Below are 22449 nucleotides of genomic sequence, written 5' to 3' on the forward strand. Positions count from 1 at the left end.
TGCAACCATAAGGACTAGAAATTTGGTTTTTAAAAATGAACACTGAGATTCTTAGGAAGCTTAATTGTGTAGTCAGTACTACGTTCTGTGACTTTCATTTCGTTTTGTTATTTTTCTGCCTTAGCATACTATGTCTGCAGCTCTAATTATAGTTGTCATGGGATGTAATGTAACAGTGATTAAGAATAGTTTTCCCATAGTCAAAAGTGCAAACACCTTGCATGTTTGTCAGGAGTGAATGTTGAAAGAAGGGCTATGTGAAAGTGATTTCACAGGCAGATGTCCCCCTTTGACATGGGATCAGTGTAATGTTCCTTTGCTGAAAAAATGTGCATGTGTGTATTACTTAGGCTTGTCCGCTCCAGTGCCCAGGGGAAGAAAAGGCAAAAAAGTGAAAGCTCAGAGTTCACAACCAATGCTACAGAATGCTGATTGGCTAGCAAGCTGTAACCCAGATGCCTTGTTTCAGGAGGACAGCTATAAGAAACACCTCAAACATCACTGTAATAAGTAAGTTTCTTAATCCCATTACTTTTTCATAGTGACCTGGACCTGGTTTTTTCACAGAACTAGAATCCTAGTACAATGGTATAGGTCATATAGGCCCTTTCTACACGTAAGGATTATCCCAGGAAAATGGAGGGATCAACCCTGCCTGCTCCTGGGATCCCCTGTGTGTCATTTGCATGCATAGGGATGATCCCGGGACGATCCCTGGAAAAAAGGCAGGTGTAGAAACGGCTACAGATTGCTGTGGTGATTGCATTTAAGTTGTGGTATATCACTTGTCAGTTCCAAAGTTGTCTTGGGTGTTTGTCAACCAGCGTCCTCTGAACTGTTTGTTTTCTCACTCAAGTTTTAATAAATGTAATAGCAAAACTGTGGTCTTTTCTTTGAAATATCTCACAGTATCTCCTATATCCTTTGGTCAAAATCAACTTCATTGTGCAGTTGTCGTAACTCTACAAAGAATGTTCAGATTGATGTTGGGAACATTACGAACTTGGATTATAGCAAATTCTGCATTCTCGTTGTGCTAAAATTGTTGTCATTCTAGCTTTCTCTGTGTATCAGTATTTAGTAAGTTGTATTAACAAGCGTTCCTAGTGGATTTGTGGTATTCTGTGGAAGGAGACACTTTAAGCCCCTTCTTTTTTGGATACTATTGACACAGTGTTTGAATTATCATCACCAGGGTTTTACATATGTTGATATCAGTATGTAAAAACAAGGTTGATGTGAATTCATTAGCATGTTAGAGTTTACTACTACTCATGTACCCTGTGTGTGGTATTAATACAGTAATGTCATTGAAAGGATATTAAGTTATGTAACATGTCCTCTTCATGCTATGGGGAGAAAACAGAGACAGGCTGTAATCTTAAATAAGCTTGCTTGGAACTGAGCCTCGTTGGAATAAATGGGACTTGGAAGTGGATATGGATAGAACCAGGGTTTTAGGGTTATAAGAACGTTTGTTTGAAATAAAGAAAACATTTTGCTCAACAACCTGATGCAAATGTGTCCAATTTTTTTTTAAAAAAAGCCATGTACAATTAAGCAACATTGATATTGATGTATTTGAACCATTCAGTGTTTGTTCAAGTGTCTGATTCCTGGATTATGAAGTGGGGTAAACTCCAACACAAGCCCTATTTAGAAATGACCCATTGAAATGAATGGGCTTAAGTTAGTCAAGATGAACTTTAAACCATTTATTTTAATGAGTCTACTCTAAGTAGGACTTTAGATTTTATCCTAGATGTCCTGACCCCTTTTTTCATCAAGCTATATAGAGGCCTAATGTACAGATTAAAATCCTGGTCTCACCTTCTAAAACTTGCTTCTGTAAGTTCAAAGAATGTAGGTAAAATTGTCAGAATACTTTGCCTGAACTTTTTACTCCACTAAGGACTGAAAGTCAAATGGAAAGGAAAATAGTCTTCCCATTTCAAGAGTTTTAACAGGTATATAGAGAACTAATCTTAATTGTAAAATATTTTAGTCTCTGCTTGGTCTCATTCTACAATATTTAGACACAATACTGATATTCATTATGACAGGCTAAAAATGATGTTCAGGATCTACAGAATGGCTTCATTATGATGATGATGATGAAAGTGCCCAGTTACTTTATAGAATATTAAGGCACTGTCCAGAATATTATAACTAATTGGTGCACTATCTAGAATATTGCAAGTACTTGATGCACCCAGTGGTGCCTTCCACTTGGCACAGTACCTTTCTCGCTCCTTCCCCTGGCCTAATTCTGTATGGCAAAAGATTTCTGAAACTCAGGGCAGTTTCAAAACCCATTTGTGATTCAGATTGAAAGCCCAGCATTAAAATAAAACAAGTCAAAAAGTCCACTGGGTGAGCACAGGCCCTTAGGCTTGCCTAATGTTGCTCTTTTTATCCCTGTCAATGTATCTGTATGGATATTATTAATTGGCTGCCCTGTTGAATAACAGATGTGGTGATTTTTATATTTCACTTTAGTGAATACTGCAAAGTTGTCTTCAACTAAATGTCCATTCACCCTGGTGACATGACCCTAAGTGAACTCCATGAACGGAGCATAGAAGTCGTAACTAATTCAAAAATTGTATAGAAGTGAGGGAAGCAGGAGTGCAAGGGTACAGTGCACTGTAACCAAGGAAGGCAAAAGTGTGATGCGCTCGTTTTTCAGTATAAAGTTTGAACTGTGATTATTAGATTTTGTCAGGCTTCCAGTCTGGAGAGGAGGTTGGACTAGGAGCTGAGTAGGCCCATTTCTGTGAGCGCAGGATTTGTTTTTGACTAAATCTGGGATGGCAGACTTCTTAAGCCTGGGAGACTGGGACTTCCCTAGTGAAGCTGCTCAAGGAGCAGAACACACTCATGCACTCCCCCAATCCTGGTGCATTGGCTAGGGAGGGCACCGCCCCCTAGACTGAAGAACTCTTCCAGTGCTAAATTAGAGGACACCCTAGATGCTTCAGCAATAAAACTAAGAACTGTGAAGAATACCAGCCATTTGGAAGGAAAGTGTGCGAGTAGCGCAGCATCTCACCTGTCCTGTCTACACACAGTGAGAACACACCCCAAGGGCTTTTCTGACTCCTGTGTGTCCCATCACTTCACACAGGGCAGCTGCTAAGAAGCATTTCTTGCTTTGCAGAAGGCACTGCATAAGGCGCTGCTTCCGACAAGGGGGGCATCCTGCATGAAAACAGCAGGATAAGATGTATTTGGGCAGGGTCCTTGCCAGATCAGAAGTACTGCCCTTTACCCACCAGGAACCCTATACCAAATGGGGCAATGCCCAAGAGGCCTCTGAAATATTGCAGAGGCCTCAAGGTGTCTTACCATGAGGACAAGGCTGAGAGGGAAGCCTGAGGGATTTGGCAGCAGAGCACTGAGAGGCAAGCTTGAGAGCAGTGCAGCTGAAGCAAAAAGCAGCAGCGTTGTCAGATTTTCCTCTCAGGTGGCCAGCATGGCTTTAGGGTGGGGCCCTCAGAAACGGATATCAAAGCCCCAGGTGTGATGCATAAATGCAGCTAGTTGGCCATCACTGGGCTAGACAGTCAAGTAGAGCACAGTATTCTTTTCTATGTATGTATTTGTTTTGATAGTTTTCGAGCACTATTGGGAATGAGAGAGAGTGCGTGTTTAGCTATATCAATTTGATCTTTGATTGGGAACATACAATTATGGCTCCAAAACATTCTGTAGCATTTCAGAGGCATTGCATTGTAAAGCCAAACAAGGTGAAATAGCAGTACATTTGTCAAAACTTCTTTTTAAAAAATCCTGTTTTTGGGAAACACTGATTTTTTTTCCCATTCTCAGAAGCAAAATTTTTTTGTATAATCTAACAAGCCTGACATTCCATATTGGGGGTTTATTGTAAGGTAGTAAAACCAGATTTTATATCTCGTTTATTCCTACAACTTCTGATGTGCTTCCAAAAATGGTATTAAGGCAGCAGCTGAGGAAATTTTATGAGATAATGAAGCAGAACAGTTACTGAAAGCCATCTGCTCAGTTGTTTACAAACTTGCTTCAATACTTCAGAGGCAGTGGTAGAGTACGTGTCTAAACTTCACAAGCTGCACTAGGTAGAACTAAATGAAATGCGCCTGGGTTGGGCTGAGCTCGATCCCTCTCTGTGCAGTCTAAGCGGTTGCCAGGCAGGCCTGTTGGAAGCCAGCAGAAAGCACCACACAGAGGTGATTATGTGCCACCATCTGTCACGCTTCAAGCCTACCATACAGCATGGCTAATCAGCCTTGGCAGGATGATGGATGAACAGCAGCAGCTGCCAAAAGCCACTGTTGGCAAACAGTCCTGAAGTTAAGAACTTTTTCCCCCTCTCTGTTTTCCTCTCCAGGGTCCTGCTGCGTGTCCGCATGCTGTACTATCTGAGGCAAGAAGTTATAGGGGACCAAGCTGACAAGATCTTAGAGGGTGCTGACTCAAGGTTAGTGCAAATTCAGGCTTATTTGTTGCTTTTTGCTCACTATAATCCGTAAGTGTTTATTTTTAATCGGAGGAATTTAGATTTAGGAGTTACATATCTGTTCAAGCCATTTTATTAAATGGTATTTGGTGCTTTTGAGTATTTGGTGAAAATGGGTATATATAGGTGGATGAATCCAATATTAACTGTTGATAGAATAGGTCAAATTTTGATATTTAATATAAAGATGCAAAGAAGGGGGAAGTATGTTAATAACATTAACAGCTCTATTGTTTAGTCAGGCACCTCAATTTCATGCTTAATCTTAATTATACACATTTGCCCTTCTAATGTTTAGTATTAATACATTTAAATGTGATACCTAACCTTCAAACGTATTTCCAAATATGTAATCCTTTTTGTAGTGAGGTTGATATTTGGATTCCTGAGCCATTCCATGCTGAAGTTCCTACAGACTGGTGGGATAAGGAAGCAGATAAATCCCTTTTAATTGGAGTGTTCAAACATGGTAAGTGATGTCTCACTTTGAACAGAACTCCTTGGTAAAGCTTTCTGTGTTACCAGTATCCAGTCACAATATTAGCAAGGATAGTTCCAAAGAATTGTTGGCTTCTGTCTCCCTTTTTTCCTTCTGCATTTAAAAAAAATCTATTTGAGTTGTAAATATCAGATGCTGTTTTTAAATGTTTGCAGAACATTTCAGAAGAAAACATTACTTTCTTGGCGGTAAATAACACAAAACCATATTTGTTTAAATAATAGCCAAGTCGTATTATAGATCTCCATAAACTCTGCTTCCAGCACTGTTTCACTTGCTAACTCTGCCAGCCAGTGTCAAAGTGGACGGTGGGCTTAACCTCTGCTATTAATCTGTACAAGTGCCTCCTGGGCTTTGTTCCAAGCAATATTTCACAAATGTCAGTGCTGAGAACTCCCGGCTCCCTTGAGTGGGATGCAGCCTTGTTAACTTTGAAAGGCTGGGGATGCAGAGCTGGCATGATATATACAGTGAGCAATTCCTGATTATAATCCCAATTCTCTGGAGGTTGCAGAGGTATTCTCAGCAGCCCAGCCTGACTAAAGGGGAGAATGATGGCTTATAAAACCTTTCATGATTACAGTTTGGCTTGAGGCTCTACAGCAGTTAAGGACAGTGTGTTGTAGTACAAATCCTAATTGAATTGTGCTGTTCTGCCTATGTACAGCAGCTCTGTTTTGTGGGCTCAGCTGAGGCAAGTCTAGTCTAAAAATCATTTTCCTACCGTGCACTGCTGGGATCTGCCATTTTCCATCTAGTCAACTTGGGCAATAAGAAAAAGCAAACAGCGGTTGGAAAACCATGGAGGGAAAAGTGTCGTCTTACTGACATGCATCATCCTAAACCAAATAAGACAGGTCCACTAGCCTTATGTATTTGCCCACGTATGCATTTCCAACTTAAATTGCCGGTTCCAATAGGGCCAGTACTACTGTAAGGAAGGTGGGTTGGGGGATGTTTGACATGTAGAGGTTGAAGGGTAATGAGTAAGAAGCTTTCTGTATGTCTTGAGCACAGATATTTCTCCATGTATTTGCCTTTCTCTCTGGCTGCTCACCCACTTGTGCATTTCCTGGGAATCTTCAGTTTCACTCACTTTGTCACAGGTGTATGACACATCCTATGTTATTCAAATTGCTGAAAGGAACTCTAGAAATGTGGTTGTTTGATCAGTTTTGCATTCATATAAAAGTATCATGTCAGAGCCATTTTGCTTATATTTGTGTGCTTGTTATTTTTTCTATCTGGGTGCAGGGTATGAGAAGTACAATTCAATGAGAGCAGACTCTACTCTGTGTTTTCTGGAACGTGTTGGTATGCCTGATGCCAAGGCCATAGCTGCTGAACAGAGAGGGACAGATATATTAACAGATGGTGGTGATGGGTAAGAAGGATGTTATAAAAAAATTAATAAACTTTATAATAAAGTATTTTGTATATACTGGCCTGACGTCACCTATTGCATCACATTTGAGGATTCTCATTTTTGTAAGAATGTTTTAAGCTAATGTTTATGTTGAAGCAATTAAAAAATAAGCTTGGGATTAATTTTAATGGATATAAAATTAGACAGTAATAGGGGTTTGGGGGACTTGTGTGTGTGTGGGGGGGGGAAGGGGTAGCATTGTCCCTCACAAAACTGGGACAGATTTGTTCTTTAGCTCTGATAGCGTTTTTCCCCTCCCTGTGATGTATTCCATGTAGAGGTGATTTTGATAGAGAGGATGAAGATCCAGAATATAAACCAACCAGGACGCCATTCAAGGATGAAATTGATGTAAGAGTCTTGACATCTAATATATAACTTTTATTGATGTGCAGTATTTAAATAATGGTTATTTAACATTATTAATGTATTATGCATTATCTCATGTGTTATAAGGGAGGTTATTATGTAATAATACAATGTTCTTTGCTTTTTGGAAGGTCACTTCCTTGACTTTCTTAAAGCTCAGTAATTCAAAATGCAAATGTTGAAGTAACTCTCATTTTTCCAAAGGAATTTGCAAACTCACCTTCTGACAAGGAAGAGTCTATAGAGCTCCACACAGGTAAGATTTTATAGAAGTTGGGAGAAGGAGGGAAAGAAGAGAGATGTTAGTGATACAAATATTGTATAATATTGATTACAATTGATTGATTGACATTAGGGATCAACTTTTTTTGGCTTAAGATATGAACTGTGTTAAATACATTTTTTATAGTTTTATATCTCTTCTGATATTTGCTACTTTAAAATATTTTTACTTTGTAGTTGTCTTGTTCAGTTTGACTACATAGTGTGACCTCTTGCGCAAGCTATAACCAATTTAGAGAGAGTCTAAATGAGTAAATGAATTTAACGTGATGGTAGAAAATGCTTATATGCAAAATCAATCAAATATGATTGCATTTGGTATGACCATTTTAATCCAAATTCTCTAATATAGTTGAGTGTTACCACTAGAAATTCATTAAGAATGTTGCCTTATGACAGTGTTGTTCAAGATATACATAGAGGATATACCTTAGAGGAATTCCCAAATATTAAGAAAGACTTCTTCTAATTGTTATAGATATTTGTATTGTTGTTTTTAAGTTTTCAGTCTTGGTAATATTCTGTAGGCAAGCACAGTGAAAGCAATGCTGATTTTGGCCAACTCTACTGGCCTAACACTTCAACCCTGACTACCCGCTTGCGCCGCCTCATTACTGCCTATCAACGTAGCTATAAAAGGCAACAAATGAGGCAAGAGGCACTAATGAAGACTGACCGGCGCCGGCGTCGACCTCGTGAAGAAGTGAGAGCATTAGAAGCTGAAAGAGAGGCTATAATAACGGAAAAACGTCAAAAGTGAGTTTATTCAGGCTTCCTTCTCAGAAATGAGTGTCTGCTTCCAACACAACTCATTTTCTTCCAAATAGAACCTGGTATCAGATTTAAGTGAGAAAACTCTTAGAGATGTTCTGATATGCTAATTAATCTCTTCCTGTTTCCAGATGGACGAGAAGAGAGGAAGCAGATTTCTATCGTGTTGTGTCTACGTTTGGGGTTATTTTTGACCCTATAAAGCAACAGTTTGACTGGAACCAGTTCAGAGCTTTTGCCAGACTTGATAAGAAGTCTGATGAAAGTTTGGAGAAATACTTCAGTTGCTTTGTAGCTATGTGCAGGCGAGTGTGCCGAATGCCAGCCAAGCCTGATGAAGGTAAGTGGACTGATAGCCATGGCTCTAATATGTGACCTTACTAAACTAAGATGTTAAGTGCAAGTGGAGATGCAAGTAGAGTTTTGAATATAACATTTCTCTGTCTGTTTCCCCCATCACGCACTCTTTTTCCTGGTTTGCATACACATGCATCCATTTGCACTAGTCACATGCAGAAATTCTATAAGTACAGGGTCACGCAGACTGTTCTACTCACGGTCAGCATCTAGCCCAAGAACACAGAGGGTGGGACCAATTCATGTGGGGAAGTTGGAGACATGGCTTGCAGGCGCTCCCTCACCTCCTTCACCCTTTTAGCCCACACATATGCAGACTGAATGCCTGCATAGGGCTATTGTTAACTAACACTACAATAGTGCCATCCACTCCCTTCTCTGCTACGCCTCTTCCCACCAACATCACCAAGCCCATTGATATCTAGGCATAGTATTGATACGATTAGAAAGATCAACTTCTAATCAGTTGGAATGTTCAGAAACAGTCCAAAACACTTCAGCAACTGATCCCAATGATTTGGGAAATCTTATTTCAGTCAATTGAAGCCTGAGATATTACAGTTAATAGCAACAAAGTCTGGATTTACTCTAGACTATTTTCTTTTCTTTCTTTTTTTTGTTGGGTTTATCTGATTTTGGGGTTTAATTTGACCATAGTAAGTGCAACTTTGGGTAACATTTTATAGACTAAAAAATAGAGTAATTTAAAACCTTTCTAATATTTACATATTCATCTCTTTTCTTACAGAACCCCCAGATCTTTCCACAGTGATTGAACCAATCACTGAGGAACGTGCTTCTCGAACTTTATATCGCATAGAGCTCTTGCGGAAAGTCCGAGAGCAGGTCCTCCATCACCCACAACTGGTGGAGAGGCTAAAACTGTGCCAGCCAAGTTTGGATCTGCCAGAATGGTGGGAATGTGGCAAGCATGACAAAGATTTACTGATTGGAGCTGCTAAACATGGTGTCAGCAGGACAGATTATCATATCCTGAATGACCCTGAACTTTCCTTTCTTGATTCTCACAAAAACTTTGCTCAAAACAGAGGTGGAGGTAATCTGAATACTATATCTTTGTTAAATCCACTGGGTAGTTGCTGTAGTCAGACAGCCTCTATTATCCCATCCACACCAGCACAAGATGAAAAATCTACAGACCAAGCTGAAGTTAAATTGGAAGGACCTGAGAAAGCATCAGCCAAAGAAAAGTCTGACAATAAAGAGGAGGAGGAAGCAACAGATATGGCAGTAAAAAGTGATAAGGAGGAATGTGAAGTCGAGGCTGAGCTGGGTCCGGTTAAATGTGAAATAAAAGACATAGAACTGAGTACAGAAGCAGATCCAAAATCAATTTCTGAGAAAGGTTCAGATGATGATGAAGAAGAAAAACTTGATGATGATGACAAATCAGAAGAATCCTCCCAACCTGAAGGTAATTGTGAAGAAATATTAATTAAGAGTTTTTAAACTATTTAGTGGTTGGGTTTTTGCATGAATATTGTTTTTGTTTATAATATGTATTATATTTCTTTATATGTTATAATAAAATATGTATTTTAACAAAAGAATAGTGTTGACTTCACTTGGTAGGCCAAATATGCAATACTCCCAGCAGACTTTATTGAGTGTAAAAGAAAGGAGATCAGTCTTAAATTTGATCTTATTCAAACCTTTGTTGAAGGCTCAATTTTAGGATTGAAAGAATTTAGTATTTTTCAGATTAACTGCCTTCCAAAAAGCTCCCCACATTGACTTGTTTGCTGAAGAGTTTCTATGTCTGTTCATCAAATTTTGTACATTGCAAAAGCTTTGAGGAGCTTTGACCAGACTCATTTAGCCTCATCGTTGGCCTGTTGCTCTGAACATTGCAAGGGTAGATCAATTGTGGTATGTAAGGCTTCGCCAGAACACTGTTTAAAAACCACTGTTTTAGGGGTTGATTCTAACAAACCAGCAATCTCTACAATGCAGTATAAAATATCTGAATTCATCCTAAGCTGACTGGCAAAACTAATGTTAACTTACATTTGTAATAAAGGTGGAGCACAAAGGAACTAAAAGGTATTATGTTTGCCCCAAACACTACAGTTACCTTAGAAAATTGCTATGCAATCACACTGCAAAATAGCATACTAAATTTCACTTGGTTTATTTGTATGTGTACCTACCAGTTCAATTGCTATGTTTTGAATCTTCACCTCAGGAATGAAAAAGTACAGTATTCACATGAGTGAATGGCCAATGCCTGTGTTGTTCAGAAAATTCCACATGAAGATTTTGCCTGTCAGATAAAAACTGCAATGAGACTATAAAAAATAATATTCACAAGTTGCCTACTTTTGTGGCTAATTCTTATTGATTGATATTTGTCAGCAGGAACTATTTCTCAGGGTAAGAATTTTGATGAAGAAAGCAATGCATCCCTGAGCACTGCAAGGGATGAAACTCGTGATGGATTTTATATGGAAGATGGAGATCCATCAGTAGCCCAGCTGCTCCATGAAAGAACATTTGCTTTTTCTTTTTGGCCTAAGGTTGGTTCAATGCCAAGTGATTCCTACCACATAATGTTAACCATATCTGAAGATTGAAGTGCTTAATGCCCCTTATAATACATAATGAGAGATCCTCAAGGAGTGTGTGGGTTGGCAGCTTGGCCATCAGTGGTTAAGTGTTTGCAAACAGCTGAGTGGCCTGCTAGGGGCAGACCAACTTTTCCAATATGGTAGCAATAGAGGGAGGACAAAATGCCTTTGCCTGTTCCAAGTTTTCCTCTGCTGCCACCATAATGTCTGTATGGCTGCCTTTCCTTTGCCCCTACTGTGGCAGAACAAATAGTGACTGCAGTGTGCTGATTCATTCAGAGCAAACCATTCAGACCCCAAAACTTCCCTAACTTTTCAGAGTGGGTTTTGGAAGGAGCTGCAGAAAAGCAAGGAACATCCTCGGAACCCTCCATGTATGGGAAGAGTTCTGCATACAGCTCTTTGGATTCTGCCCTTATTTCAGAGGCACAATCCAAAGGGGGCGGGGGGGCAACTTCAAAAAGTTTGTGAAACACTGGGTGGGTTAATGCCTATAGAGCTTTAAGAGTGTGTAACCCCGCCCTCTGAAAAGGTCAAACGAACAAACTCAAAAGAGTAAGGCTGGTATTATGAAAACTTTTAATACAGGATGTTTGTTTTTTTGCGGGGGAAGGGTAATTACATGTAGATGAAAATATAAAAATGTAAGCTGAGATTCAGGGAGCTGCTCTTTTATGGGCTGAAAGGAAGTGAAATAAAGGAATACTATTGACCTGGACCAAACCGGTTTTTACTGTAGACAGATTGTAATTTGTTCTTGTAATCATAAATGACTCTACTATACAAATATTCATGATGTAGCTTTTATTTTTAATTATGATTCAAAAGTGTTGCTTAAATGGACAAAGTAGGTAAAACTGTGCAGCAGTGGTATTGTACTAGTCCTATATACAACTCAGTTCCTGGTTTCAGAGGGTGCTAGAGAGAAATAAAGTAGTAATAGTCTTAAGCTTCCTAATCACCATAACAGGGCCATCTGGTTTAGGGGGAAAAAATAACCCTTGCTGTAATAGGCTTATTCCTGGGGAAAGCAAGCAGCCAGCTGCAGCTGCTGAGGTCTGCCGGTGGCTTTTACACTGTTCCATAGTTCAGGGAGCTGAAGGTTGATCTTCTTCAGTAATCAATAGCTAATTTCAAAAGTTGATAATTTATTTGGGGTCCATTTTTATATATTTAAAATATTTTATCCCAAGTTTCCACAGAGAGTGTCCAAGGCAGTTTACAATTAATGCAGAACAATTTAAATCAATGAAGTCCAACAATATATGAAGCAATTAGTAAAACAACAAACAGACAAATGTAATAATCGGTATCAAAGATAACATATTCTCGATGTCTTTAACCACAAGACTGGAAAATGAAATAGTCTTATATGGCACACAAATTGAAAAAGAATGGGTGGCAAGCAAATACTTCTGGGGAGGTGATGCAATACGATTAACTAATGAAATCAAAAAGCCATTTATATGAAATATATTCTGAAAAGCACTGAATATACTATCTGATTATGTTTTAAAGCATTCTTCTTTGTGAAGTAGAATACCTTTTGTGTTTGTCTATATTCTAAGTAGGCTAAAGTGTAATTAGAATTTTTTTTAATGTGCACGCTTCAGTGGAACCTGAAGTGATAATGGGCATGGAATGAAAATTGACATTTATTAGATGTCCCTAGGTTGGTGCCCATTTCATAGCATTGAACTTTATTAATAGTGACACTAATGAGGAACCACTTCCTGGGACAGAATTGCAGATGCAGCCTGTTGGCTCTGACATACCAAAGGCAAAGATTTTGAGTCACAAGAATGATACTTTCACTGTTTTAAGTGATGTTAAGTTTTAGTACATGTAAGCAATAGTGAGCGCTCCGAAAATGTGTGTCAGGTGGTTTGTGAACATTGGCTGTAGAGAGCCAATTCCTATTAATTTAAATTACATGTGCTTGTTCTTCTGCATCTCTTTGCATTAGATGTGATCTCAAGTTAACTTGTAATATTTTTCTCATCTGGAACTTTAGTTGTAATTTTACTTAAGTTTTCAGGCTATGTGATCTGCTAAGCTGTATGATACTGCGTGGCCTGACTAAGCTCAAATGGCCACTTTCACATGACATTCATTATGTATTTTCTTTTCTGCAGGATCGAGTAATGATCAACCGATTAGACAACATCTGTGAAGCAGTGTTGAAAGGGAAGTGGCCAGTAAATAGACGCCAGATGTTTGATTTCCAGGGGCTTATACCTGGGTATACGCCAACAGCTGTGGACAGTCCTCTACAGAAAAGAAGCTTTGCAGAGCTCTCCATGGTTGGTCAAGCCAACATTAGTGGCAATGAAGATATTACCGTCTCTCCTCAGTTATCCAAGGCATGTTTTATATGAGAGAATTCATCATTGTTTAGATTTGTTTTTAAAGAAATAAAATCAGAGCTGTTTTTATGCAGATAACTAAAAAGGCCAAAACCGCAGCAGCAGAAAAAGCATCCATAGGTGTAAACACAGATTCTCAGAATCTGTAAACACAGATTCTCCCCTATCTTTATTAGGATAAAATCAATAACTGTCTGTCCCAGCAGCTATCTAGGCCGTCTATCTGACAAAACATAACTAGTTGGGTTTGTTCAATCATATTTGAGCTTTTTTCATAATTTTTTAATATATATAAAGTTTAAGCTGTGCAAAAAAAGGGAAAGGTTATTTCATTGCTCATAATGATATATGATAATTTTTCATTAGGAAGATGCACTCAATTTATCAGTTCCACGTCAGCGGAGGAGGAGGAGGAGGAAGATTGAAATTGAGGCTGAAAGGGCTGCCAAGAGGAGAAATCTCATGGAAATGGTTGCCCAGTTACGAGAGTCGCAGGTTGTCTCAGAAAACGGACAAGAAAAAATTGTAGACTTATCAAAGGCCTCACGAGAGGCAACAAGTTCTACCTCAACTTTTTCAGCTGTTCCTTCGAAGTTTCTATTACCTAACGTTTCCACACCAGTGTCTGATGCCTTTAAAACTCAGATGGAGCTGCTACAAGCAGGTCTTTCACGCACACCCACAAGGCATCTGCTAAATGGTTCTTTAATTGATGTAGAACCACCTATGAAAAGGAGGAGAGGAAGAAGGAAAAATGTAGAAGGGCTTGATCTGTTATTTATGAGCAACAAGCGAGCATCAGTGATGGCAGTAAGAAAGAAGACTTTTTCTTTGACATTAATTTCTTATGATATATTTACATGAGGCTCAGTACCAAAACAGGCATTTTAATTCCAAAGTATTTTATTTTGTATTCTCCGTTCCCTTTTCAGACATGTCATCTTATTCAAGTAAATGCTGGTCAGTTAAACACTTTAAAATAACTAAATAATATAGTTTATTTTTACATACCTCTCCAGAGCAAAAATAGCTGTGGAAGAAGCCTTCCATTTTAGTTTGTTCTTCATATAGAGCATTTTGAACTGGCGTACTGTAGTATCAGAGGAAATCAGCAGTATGAATCTTGCCTCTGACATGAATTTGCTAGGTGGTTTTTGCTAACCATTCTTTCTCAGACACAGCTCTCAGTTGTTATGTGCGGATAAATAATAGTGACCTACCTTAAAGGGTGTTGGAAAGACTATAGCAAGTCAATGTACATGAAGTGCTTTGAATATTTTAAAGCTCTATATAATATGTACGATTGTGATGCTTATTAGTAAAGTCAAAATGGAGGACCTCAAATACGATCCTAAAAAACCCCATCCTAACCACTTCACTCTGAGAATATGGTTCTCTTCAAAGTGTAACAAATAGTGAGTAAAATATTAAATAACTTTAGTTTCATATATTCATTGTATAGCTTTTGAGCACTTGTGAATATGGAGGATTAACCTGTAAGAACTTTCATTCACAAATATTGTTAAAACAATGGATTGGATCCAGACTTACGTACACCAGTTTACAGTACTACAGACCACCCAAACAAGGCGAAGATGAGGATGGAACTTTTGATAAGCAAATTGCCAGTATTTCAAGAAAGTGTGATGTAGTAATAATGGGGGACTTCAAATACCCCGATATTTGCTGGGAGACAACTTCTGCCAAAAGTTGCCCCTCCAAGAAATTCCTGATAAGTGTGGCTGATAACTTTCTCCTACAGTGGAGGAAGGAACTAGATGATCGGCTGTCCTTGACTTGACACTGACTAATAGGGATGATTTAGTGGATAAAGTGGCCAGTTACAGGAAGTCTGGGGGAAAGTGACCATGTCGTACTTGAGTTCTTGATTTTAAAGGAAGCAAAAGCTCAGTGTAGCCATGCGCGGTCTCTGGATTTTAGGAAAGCCGATTTTAATAAACTCAGAACTATGATAAGTAAGATCCCATGGCAAGTGACTCTAATGAAAAAAGGAGTCCAAGCTGGGAAGGAGGTTTTTTTAAAAGGAAATTTTAAAGGCACAATCACAATCAGTTCCAACAAGGAAACAAGATAGAAGAAGAAACCAATGTGGCTCCACAAAAAGCTTAGAGATAACCTGAAAACAAAAAAGGACACATATAGGAAGTGGAAGGAAGGCCAGGCTAGAAAAGAAGAGTACAGACAAGTAGCACAGAACTGCAGGAATAACATCAGGAAGGCTAAAGCTGAGAATGAGCTGAGGGTACGAGTGATGCTAAAAGCAACAAAAAAGCTTTCTTCAGGTACGTGCATAGTAATAGACAGAGGAAAGAAATGATGGTTCAGTTACCCAATGAGGACAGCAAATTGATAACAGATGACAAAGAAAAGGCTGAAGTGCTCAATTCCTACTTTGGCTCAGTCTTTTCCCAAAAGCGAGTCTATGACCCCCCTGGCAAAAATGAAGTAGAAGCTGAAGGGGCAGTATTGAAACTTGAGATTGATAAACAAATGGACAAGGAACACCTAATTTCTTTGAATGAGTTCAAATCTCCAGGGCCTGATGAACTGCATCCTAGAGTAATAAAGGAGCTGGCAGAAAAACTCTCAGAACCTCTGTCTATTACCTTTGCAAAACCATGGAAGATGGGTGAAGTTCCAGACAACTGGAGGAGGGCTAATTTTGTCCCTATCTTCAAAAAGGGCAAAAAGTAGGAACCTGGGAACTGCACACCAGTTAGTCTGACATCAATCCCTGTGAAATTTTTGGAGCAGATTATAAAGAAGTCATTCTGTAAGCACCTTGAAAACAATGCAGTGATTACTAGTAGCCAGCATGGATTTGTCAAGAACAAATCCTGCCAGACTAATTTGATCTCATTTTTTGATCGGGTAACCTCTCTTGTGGACTGCGGGAATGCTGTGGACGTCATATATCTTGACTTCAGCAAAGCTTTTGACAAAGTATCCCATGACATTCTGATTAGCAAACTAGCTAAAAGTGGGCTAGATTGAACAACTATTAAGTGGATCCACAGCTGGCTACAAAATCGGACTTGAGTACTTACCAATGTTACCTTCTCAAACTGCAGGGCGGTGGGAGGTAACAAGTGGAGTACCGCAGGGTTCAGTCCTGGTCCAGTGCCCTTCAACATTTTTATGAATGTTTTGGATGAGGAGGTGCAGGGAATGCTTATCAGATTTGCAGAACACACAAAATTGGGTGGGATAGCTAATACCCTGGAAGACAGAAACAAACTTCAAAGTGATCTTAATAGGATGGAGGATCTCTTCTCCATCACCCCAGAGTGCAGGACACGGACTAATGGGCTCAAGTTACAAGAAGCCAGATTCTGGCTGGACATCGGAGAAAACTTCCTTGACTGTTAGAGCAGTATGACAATGGAACCAATTACCTAGGGAGGTTGTTGGCTCTCCCACACTAGAGGCTTTCAAAATGCAGCTGGACAGCTCTCTGTCTGGTATGCTTTAAGGTGGATTCCTGCCTTGAGCAGGGGGTTGGACTCAATGGCCTTATTGTCCCCTCCAACTGTACTATTCTATGATTCTAACTGAAACCAATGTAACTTAAGTTGCTCCTGATCTTACGTTCCATTGATTTCAGAGGCTCTACTCTGACTAAGTTTGGATCCAATTCACTGTTTAAATAGCAACATGTTGTTCTGCTGTTGATGGAAACATACTAATTTTTAAACCAAGAACTCTTCTCAGACTCATAGAGTATTATGTAAATATGAAGATGTATTATTCCTACATCAATAATATGCTAAACCAGGGTGACGAACCTCAGTCCCAGGATTCCAATCCAGACCTCCAAAGATCCTCAGATAACCCCTTTCCTTCAATCACCAATCATTTGGTGGTTTCCCAGTTTTTGTACAGTTTTCCCCTATTCTAAAAAGTTGAAATGCCTCTCCTAAAGCTTAATTTTTTGGCAGTAAGAGGTTTAAGCTACGATATACTGGTATTTATTTGTATTTTCGGGCCCACCGACCACTGGAATGCGGCCCCTGAAAGCTTCTCAGAAATTGAATTTAGTCCTTGGGCAGAAAGAGGTTCCCTACACCAAGTATCATTACTCCCATTTTAACTAGTGTGTTTTTAGAAGTCACTCCTGATGTATTAGCATTTTATTGAAAGTTGTTATGGTTGTCAATTTGTTATAGGAAGATGCAGAAGTGACCAAAGCATTTGATGAAGAAATGGAGACCCCGCCACCGAGAAACATTCCATCTCCTGGACAACTGGATCCTGACACTCACATCCCGGTCATTAATATGGAAGATGGGACCAGGCTGATGGGAGAGGATGCTCCTAAAAACAAGGATTTAGTTGAATGGCTTAAACTGCATCCTACATACACTGTTGATATGCCAAGTTATGTACCAGTAAGTGAATGTTAGTCATGGAAATATTTTTGAGTTCAAAGTTGTACCTGTCTTTCATTTGCTCAAAACTATTATTTTTCTTACAAAACTATTATTTCTAACATTCTGCCATAATGTTCTTGAAACCGCAGTCTCTCTGGATTCATGAAAATGTCAGAAGATAATTTTGTTGTAAAGTGCCTTTATATATTTAAAAGCCTCCACCCTGGATGAAAAATGGGTGTTTATCACTTTGTTAGATTATGGTTTTATAATAATTAATAATAATTAAAAGTGAAGGAAGTTCAAGTTATATAAATGTTTTGTTAACTCTTGTTCAAACTGTAATATAAATTCGTGAATATAAATATACATTTTTTAAAATTTTAAAACCTAGTGAGCTCATCAGCTATTTTTACAGACAAGATAATAAGCCTGAAAGTAATGCGTTGTATTTTCCCCTTTCTTAGAAGAGTGCAGATGTGCTGTTTTCCCCATTTCAGAAGCCGAAGCAGAAACGGCACAGATGTCGAAATCCTAATAAACTGGATATAAACACCTTAACTGGAGAAGAGAGGGTTCCTGTTGTAAATAAGCGAAATGGCAAGAAGGTAATGCTTTGACTGGTTTGTTCTAGTACTAATTGCTGGTTTTGGCTAGCAATTAAATTTGAGTAAGTTGGTTTATCTGGACCCTGTTAGGCATGCAATTTCTACTGACTTCTGTATCACTACTTTCAAAGTATTGGTATGGATCCATTTCCCTTGAGGTTGGTGGGCTCTCCTTCACTGGAGGTCTTCAAGCAGAGGCTGGACAACTCTATGTTGGGGATGCTCTAGTTCTAGGTTCCCTGCACCGAGCAGAGTTGGACTAGATGCCCCCTTTTAACTCTACAAGCATTCTGGATTTTGGGTAGTATCCAATTTGGGACTTGTGCACACAGCCAACCCCAGTCCTTGTGCAGCCGCATTACACTCATTTCAGGGCTTGCCTTCGGAAGTGCTACATTGTAACCGGCCACACACACAAGGCCCCAATTGGATACTACCTTTTGAGTTGCAAGATTCTTAAGATATTTGGCAGATTTCTTTCCCATATTTGGTGCATTGCCAATGACTGAGGTGAACTTCATTGGTCATATTTTGATTACCAGCACTGTAAAGCCAAGTGAAAACATGGCTTTTTAACAAAGCTTTTAATGGTTGAATTCACTAGGTACATTGTTTTAACTGTTGTAATAGTTTTACTGCTTTTAAATTATATATTGCTTTAACTTGGTTTATGGTTTAATTTGTTTTTAGCTGTGTATATCTGCTGTTTTTATACTGTATGCTTTTATCTGTACACTGCCCTGAGATCTTATTGATATAAGGCGGTATATAAATGTTTTAAATAAATAAATAATATTCTATAATAAATAATCAGATACATTTGATAAATTAGTTATGAAATATGCACTACCAGGTTTTCTTTTCGTCAGTGAAACTCAAATATATTTTATTAGATGGGTGGAGCTATGGCCCCGCCAATGAAGGACCTGCCGAGATGGCTGGAAGAAAATCCCGAATTTGCTGTTGCTCCAGATTGGACTGACATTGTTAAACAGTCTGTAAGTGGAATTTATATTTTTGGGAATGTTTTTGGTTTTTTTAACTGCAAGGGGAATTAAAATATAAGCGCTCTGACCATTTTCAAAACTTAGCTGTATCCTTCCCCTCTCTCTCTCTCTCATGTTGAGATCGTTATCTCATGAGGATCATTTATATGTGCTTCATCAGTGTATATTTGTCTTAAATTAAATCCAAGATTAACATATGTGAGATTGATTATAGACTTAACTTTCCGCACCAATAATAGATCCATATACTTTAAGTAAGCAAGTCTCTCCCAATCAAATGTGGGGTGCTTTATTTAAATTCTGTGAGAGTTTTCTCCCTTTATCATATTTTAGGCATGTGAACAGAGAAGTGTTTTTTTTTAAAAAAAAACGCAAAAAATCTAGTTGTTGTCAGAGCAAGAATCACATAATGTTTAATTTGCTCCAGATATTTCTTTTTTGCAGGGCTTTTTACATCTGGTGCATTTTTATATTATTGCGTTTTCTTTGGACATTTCAACTTCTGAGCATTACCTACTGCCTCTGTGTGTTCCTTACCATTGTATAGTTTGCATGTTTGTGTTACTTATGATGAAAAGTTATAGTTTTGCAAGAAGGATACTTTTGCTAACTCACAGATTTAGGTTATGTTGTTGTTGGATAGCGTAATCCAAGACTTTTCTGAGAAATGCTTAGAAATATATTGTCTGGCCCTTGTTAAGAGGAGGAAGAAACTGTATTGTGTAAACAAGATCTAATTGGCAGAATGTTCTTTGATTTCCTTGTCTTTGGTAATGCATACTTTAATGCGTCATGTGAGCAGTCCAACATGAAATGCTCAATCTACAAACATCCCTGTAAGTAAAAGCATAATGGCATGGAATTTGCTTTCTTCCCTTATGTAGGGTTTTGTTCCAGAATCTATGTTTGACCGTCTTCTCACAGGACCTGTTGTGCGGGAAGAGGGAGCGAGCAGAAGAGGGAGAAGGCCAAAAAGCGAAATTGCCAAAGCAGCTGCAGCTGCTGCTGCTGTAGCTTCAACTTCGGGAATTAACCCACTGCTAATGAACAGTCTGTTCGCTGGAATGGATCTCACGAGCCTTCAGAATTTACAGAACCTCCAGTCTCTCCAGCTTGCAGGTCTCATGGGCTTCCCTCCAGGACTAGCGACAGCTGCTGCTGCTGCTGGAGGTGATTCTAAAAATCCAACTGCCATGCTGCCTCTGATGCTGCCAGGTATGGCAGGGTTGCCCAACATGTTTGGACTAAGTGGATTGTTGAATAACCCAATAACAGCTGCTTCTGGAAACACCACTATGGCTTCCAGTCAAGGAGAAACTGAAGATGGCACTTCAAAAGTAGAAGAAAAGAAGACTGAGAATGAAGAGGAGAACAAAGACTCCGAGAAAAGCACAGACACTGTTTCTGCTACTGACTCTGCAAATGGATCTGTCAGTGCAACTGCTGCAGCAGCCGCTGCCACCACCACAACCAACACTGGATTGCCTGCCAACCCTCTGACCTTCAATCCTTTCCTTCTGTCCACCATGGCTCCTGGCCTGTTCTATCCATCTATGTTTCTACCTCCAGGACTGGGAGGATTGACACTACCTGGTTTCCCAGCATTAGCAGGACTTCAGAATGCAGTGGGCTCCAGCGAAGTGAAGGTTACTGATAAAACTGAAGGAGCTGCCTTTAAAGATGAAGAAAATCTAGAGGGCAGTGATGCAGAGGAGAGCCTTGATAAAACTGCAGATTCCTCCGCTTTAGAAGATGAAATAGCACAGGGTGAAGAATTAGACTCGCTTGATGGGGGGGATGAAATAGAAAACAATGAAAATTATGAGTAAGCAGTACCAGTTACTGTTAAAGTGTTTTAAACTTTTGACAAGTGGTAGTCCTACTGTTTACACTCACAGTTAATGTCCATACTTAGTTTTTATAAGCTGTTCTGTAACATAGTGTAGCAAACAAAAAGTTCAAGTCATGTTATACAGATGTGTCAAAAGGTATCTTGGTCATTAAGTATTGTGCAGTGCATTATTTATTATCCCTAGGAGAGATGAAATTGAGAGGTGATCATGTCTTTTTAAGGAAATTGACATAATGCTCTGCTCTTTTTTCCTTTTGGTACCATTGGTATTATAAAAGCAGCAATTTGTAATAGAGTGGCACTAAATAGAAGGAAGTGTTGCTTAAAGGAAGTATGAAGTTATATATTTAATTTTTTATTTTTATTCTTTGCTGTGAAGGTCAAGATGAAATTTACCATACATATCATACTTGCGCATCATTTTGACTGTATGGGAGTTCACTCGTGCACATATACACACATTCTCTGACAATCTCCATGATAGTGTGAATGTCTCTCTGTCTTGAGACACAGCAATAATAAGGCAGCTGTTGAATGTGAAGAGTACCTTTTGGAAATTACCCACTGAAAAGGTTCTTGCAGGATAAAACTACAGTTAAATCGTCTCGTGATCTTGTAATGCACTGGTAAAACAAAAAAAAATTAAAATCAGGTACCTTTTTAAATTAAAGGACTTTGTTACTTTAGCCACAAAGCTAAACAGATTACCTCAACTCTAAACTAGCCTTGAAGTTTACAGACATGACTTTGTAAATGTATTTGTTTTTCTTTGTTGTGATGTCTTTTTATTTTTTTTTCCTTGGAAACTGCTATCATGTAAGATAAGATGTAAATTGCTGCCAACTGTAGTAATGATGCTTTTAATAAAAGTGACTCATGATATGCAGAGATGTAATTTATAGAATGTAGTGATTAGGGAAATCACAACTGGTGTTTGCTTATTTTTTGTATTCGCAAATATATCATTGTGTGCTGTCGTCACCCGTATTTGGTACTTTTTAAAACTATATCTTCTTTTACCAGCCTTTCTATTCCTAAATATATTGAATTGGTAGTCTGTGAGAAAAAGACAAGAAGGAAAATGCTGAATTATGTTAGTATTATTCCACTCTAGCTAAAGCTTCAGAAAGACGCACAAAACCCTGCATTACTCCCTCGAAAGGGCTTGTGAGACTAGGAATACTTTCAAATGTGTTCAGCGTGTGATAATGTGGTACATTAAAGAACAAAAGGGTAAAAGAGAAATGAGTCTTTGATAGGCACAATATCTAGGTCATTTATCCTTGGTTAATGGGTAGAAAAACACAATGCTGTAGTTTGAGCAGGGGACATAAAGGCTCTGTGGTATCCTGTAGACCAGAGCCTGTGATGCTAGAAACCACTGTCAAACAAACCTCCAGGAAACTAAAACTGACCCACTTTATAGAAGACC

At 38.8% G+C, this 22449-nt stretch overlaps 1 protein-coding gene across 7 annotated transcripts in view; it reads left to right on the forward strand.

Annotated features, from left to right (window-relative positions):
• Positions 1-21998, forward strand: part of CHD7 (chromodomain helicase DNA binding protein 7) — a 154430-nt gene extending 132432 nt beyond the window's left edge. For 5 of the 7 annotated variants that reach the window (XM_063130767.1, XM_063130771.1, XM_063130768.1 and 2 more), the window contains 16 exons: positions 351-510; positions 4373-4462; positions 4867-4970; positions 6255-6384; positions 6705-6777; positions 7000-7051; positions 7605-7833; positions 7980-8188; positions 8954-9640; positions 10582-10742; positions 12929-13160; positions 13530-13969; positions 17347-17568; positions 18018-18158; positions 19052-19156; positions 20050-21998. In XM_063130767.1, coding sequence (XP_062986837.1) covers positions 351-510; positions 4373-4462; positions 4867-4970; positions 6255-6384; positions 6705-6777; positions 7000-7051; positions 7605-7833; positions 7980-8188; positions 8954-9640; positions 10582-10742; positions 12929-13160; positions 13530-13969; positions 17347-17568; positions 18018-18158; positions 19052-19156; positions 20050-20994 — 3980 coding nt within the window. In that variant the 3' untranslated portion in view covers positions 20995-21998. The remainder of the gene's footprint in view (positions 1-350; positions 511-4372; positions 4463-4866; positions 4971-6254; positions 6385-6704; positions 6778-6999; positions 7052-7604; positions 7834-7979; positions 8189-8953; positions 9641-10581; positions 10743-12928; positions 13161-13529; positions 13970-17346; positions 17569-18017; positions 18159-19051; positions 19157-20049) is intronic. The other 2 variants (XM_063130773.1, XM_063130772.1) reach the window with 2 other exon arrangements.
• The last annotated feature ends 451 nt before the right edge of the window (positions 21999-22449 follow it).

Source organism: Elgaria multicarinata, chromosome 7 (assembly GCF_023053635.1).
Source record: "Elgaria multicarinata webbii isolate HBS135686 ecotype San Diego chromosome 7, rElgMul1.1.pri, whole genome shotgun sequence".
In the NCBI taxonomy this organism is placed as follows: Eukaryota; Metazoa; Chordata; class Lepidosauria; order Squamata; family Anguidae; genus Elgaria; species Elgaria multicarinata.